Raw genomic sequence first — 1,661 nt, 5'->3', positions numbered from 1 at the left:
TGAATCACTATGACCTGGATGTCATTTTGACGGAGCAGAAGTGAGCCCTCTTTTCTTCCTTACCAGTTTCAGGGTTCTTTTAGCTTGCAGTTCACCTCACAGGCTCTAAAATAAATCCTCATTAAAAATTCAGGATTAAACCTGTGCTGTGTTTTTAAATTATAAAACAGAGGTGCTGATCGGGTTTCAAGTATCCACATGCATTCAAATCAAATCTTACCATGATTATGAGGTAAAAAAGGTTGGACATGAGACATTTATAGGTTTTTATTAAGCTTCAGGATCTCCAGTTCAATCCTGAAGCTTGGGGTACTGTCTGTATGTGGAGGTTCTTCCTGTGTCTGTATAGGTTTTCCTGGGGTTCTTACGGTGAGAGAATATGCGAGGTATAGATTGTTGACTAAATATACCGATATAGATGTTTTATTGCTTCTTTTTTTCCAAAATAAGTATATTATCCTCTTCTTCTTTCGGCTGCTCTCGTTATGGGTCACCACAGTGGATAATCTGTCTCCATACCTCCACATCTGCATCTTTCAAACCAACCACCTGCATGTCTTCCTTCACCACCTCCACAAACCTCCTCTTGGCCTTCCTCTTTTTCTCCTTCCTGTCACACCGCTGCCTCCACATGACCAAACCATCTCAATCACACCTTTCTCATCTCGTCTTCGAAATGTCCTACCCGCTCGATCCCTCTAATCACGTCATTTCCAATCCTGTCCATCTTCTTCCCTCCGGATTAAAAAAATCACAGCAACTCTGCCACCTCCTGCATTTTTTAAAAGTGTGACTGTCTCTAAACGGTACAACATACAGCAGGTCTCACCACAGTCTTATAAACTTTCCCTTTCACTCTTACAGATACCCTTCTATACTAAATAATCTAATCTTTTCTTTACTTCTCTAATTCAATTGCCCCCCCTCTCAGGAAAATAAGTGTATTATAAAGTAATTAAAATCATATAATCAGGCAAATCGCCGATTTACCTGTAGAGCTTCTCGTACAACCCAAAAAAAGAATCCAAAAAGGGTATCATAGCATTATGGAGTGAGAGGTAGGTACTTAGCAGAAACATGGCTCCACCTGTTGGACATGGCAAGAAGTGTGGCCTGATTAAACTGCTTCACATCAACAAACTGTCAGGAAAACTGTGTTTCTGTACTGAAAGTAATGTGTTTAGTGTAGTGATTTCATGTCCGAATCGTTTTTTTTTTTTTTTTGCTCTGCAAAAGCATTTCACATCGACTTAGTTACTACTTTCTGTTCTCATGATTGCTCCGAATTCATGCATTGCAACGAATGCAATTTCATGCAGATACACACCACAAGGGGGCAGTGTGGCTAAATCTAAATCCTAGTCCATTTCACCTGAAATAAATATGTATGCACTTCCATATATTACACCTACGCAGACCTACAAACTCAACACACACTCATCCCACAGAGGCTCTACAGGTGTATTCTTTCATTCCATTCTATGTCCAGTATATACACACACTCATACAGATTTCATGCCAAGTGAAAGGAGTTCATCACCATGTTTGGCATCGGTGTGATTTCAGACTCATCTCGTGACTGGGAAAGTGATGGCTCTGTAATTAAAGCAGCACAAACATCAGTCAATGCCCGAGTCCATTTAGTGACACGCTGCAGTAAA

General features: G+C 40.3%; 1 protein-coding gene across 1 annotated transcript in view; it reads left to right on the top strand.

Annotated features, from left to right (window-relative positions):
- The first annotated feature begins 1,077 nt into the window (after nucleotides 1-1,077).
- The window catches only part of LOC124397695 (WASH complex subunit 1-like), a 3,782-nt gene continuing 3,198 nt past the window's right edge, over nucleotides 1,078-1,661 (top strand). Inside the window, exon 1 of the mRNA XM_046867345.1 lies at nucleotides 1,078-1,171. Coding sequence (XP_046723301.1) covers nucleotides 1,078-1,171 — 94 coding nt within the window. The remainder of the gene's footprint in view (nucleotides 1,172-1,661) is intronic.

Source organism: Silurus meridionalis, chromosome 2 (assembly GCF_014805685.1).
Source record: "Silurus meridionalis isolate SWU-2019-XX chromosome 2, ASM1480568v1, whole genome shotgun sequence".
NCBI lineage: Eukaryota > Metazoa > Chordata > Actinopteri > Siluriformes > Siluridae > Silurus > Silurus meridionalis.
This window is presented reverse-complemented; position numbering and strand designations above follow the sequence as displayed.